At 32.3% G+C, this 2,098-nt stretch overlaps 1 protein-coding gene across 1 annotated transcript in view; it reads right to left on the bottom strand.

Moving 5' to 3' along the window:
- Positions 1–2,098, bottom strand: part of LOTGIDRAFT_135033 (hypothetical protein) — a gene marked incomplete at both ends in the record, with an annotated part of 30,098 nt that overhangs the window by 6,367 nt on the left and 21,633 nt on the right. The window contains 2 exons of the mRNA XM_009068848.1: positions 815–976; positions 1,793–1,909. Of these exons, the coding sequence (XP_009067096.1) occupies positions 815–976; positions 1,793–1,909 (279 nt within the window). The remainder of the gene's footprint in view (positions 1–814; positions 977–1,792; positions 1,910–2,098) is intronic.

Raw genomic sequence — 2,098 nt, 5'->3', positions numbered from 1 at the left:
CAGTAAAACCATTTTAACGATAGAACTTGCTTGAGAGAAGACGGCCGTACAAACTAACGACAGGCTTACACAGAACGTATAATACTGAAATATATAAAACACATGGTTATGTAGTGTGCAATGAGGGAAACCCTAGTTTTGATCAGTTATTATAGTTTATTGTGGGTATGTTATGTGTTGTAGAAGTATATTCTTGTTTTGATCAGTTATTATAGTTTATTGTGGGTATGTTATGTGCTGAAGGGAAACTATGTAGAAGAGATTACTACTTGTTAACGGGTACAATGGAGAAAATGTAACTTTGACATATAATCGATTATGAAATTTGATAATCGATAATCGAAATTATAAATTCCTAGCAACGATAATCGATTATTTCAATCATTTTACCCAGCCCTATATATGACCTTTTGGTCATAGGGTTAAAATTAGCATAAAACCAGTGATTAAAGGGTTAATTTTATGTTAAAGGGACAGATGTGCCATTTTGGAGTTGATTTGAGTCTTGAATATATGTAAATAGTCTTCAGAAATACTACAAATGTACGAAAATTGCATAATTCAAAAATATCTCAAACAAGGAATTTTACTCACTATTTCTATATATGGCAGTGTCTCAAGAAAAGACGAGTCATCATTTTAACTTTCAAACGTAGATAATTCTAGACACACATGGAATTGAAGGCTCAAATTTCGACAGTGAGCTGTGAACACTATTACTGATTAAGTCAGCCAAAAAAATTCCTGTTTCTGAGACTAAGGTACGATTGGTGAAAAACATGGCACACCTGTCCCTTTAAGAAAATTACTTTACCTGAGGAAAAAGTGTTGAAGTTTGCATGTTATCACATAGATTATAACCATCGTCAAGGCTTGATACAGTTTTTATAAGATATGTAAGATTATAAGGTGTAGTATCAGATAAATTATAATGGTTTCTAAAACAACTCCAAATATCAGTTATTTCTAACCTAAACTACAATAAACAAAATTAATATCAATTAAAGAAAATGTTTAATGCATCATTCCAATTTTTAGTCTTGTAAAAAGGTTTTCTTAATTTTGTATGTGTATCAGGGACACTGATAGCATCAATTTACATCATTCTAATTTTCAATCAGACGTCTGTGGTTCTTGTTAAAGAGATTGTAAAAAGGTTTTCTTAATTTTGTATGTGTATCAGGGACACTGATAGCATCAATTTACATCATTCTAATTTTCAATCAGATGTCTGTGGTTCTTGTTAAAGAGATTGTAAAAAGGTTTTCTTAATTTTGTATGTGTATCAGGGACACTGATAGCATCAATTTACATCATTCTAATTTTCAATCAGACGTCTGTGGTTCTTGTTAAAGAGATTGTAAAAAGGTTTTCTAAATTTTTTATGTGTATCAGGGACACTGATAGCATCAATTTACATCATTCCAATTTTCAATCAGACGTCTGTGATTCCTGCAATTCCACTAAAACTAAGCAATTATGTTAAAGGGATTGTAAAGAACCACAGATCAAACGAATTCTGCACCTATATTAGGCTTATAAAGACAGACAATGTCATGCAGTGTGCAATGAGGGAAATTTGCCAGGACAGTGACATTAGCCTGCCCTTCTTGATTTCCAACTGTCGGGGGATGTTTTATGTGTACAGCCTGTAGTAAACGGGGCCTCAGTTTATTATCCCATCTGAACAACTAGACATTTTTTCCATTACGTACATCACTAACAGGGGGAAACCAGGTTGAAAAATCATCTCAAATAAACAATGAGAAGAGAAGACTACTAATAATCTTACCAGTGAAGAGAAGGGAATAATGTAAACAATAAATACAACTATTATAGCTACAAGTTGACTCAACCATCGATTAGACGCGATTCTTCTAGACAAAACTTTTAAACCTTTCGGTGAACACTGAAAAATACAAAAATACAATCAAATTTAACCCTTTTAACACTGAAAAATACAATCAAATTTAACCCTTTTAACACTGAAAAATACAATCAGACACATTTTATTTGAAAAATCTTAAAGGGACAGGTAGGCCATATTTTCATCAATCGTACCTTAGTCTCATAAACGGGAGTTTTTTTTAGGTGAGAC

This window comes from Lottia gigantea (genome assembly GCF_000327385.1).
Source record: "Lottia gigantea unplaced genomic scaffold LOTGIsca_95, whole genome shotgun sequence".
NCBI lineage: Eukaryota > Metazoa > Mollusca > Gastropoda > Lottiidae > Lottia > Lottia gigantea.
Note: the sequence above shows the minus strand (reverse complement) of the source record. Positions and strands in the feature narration are given on the sequence as shown.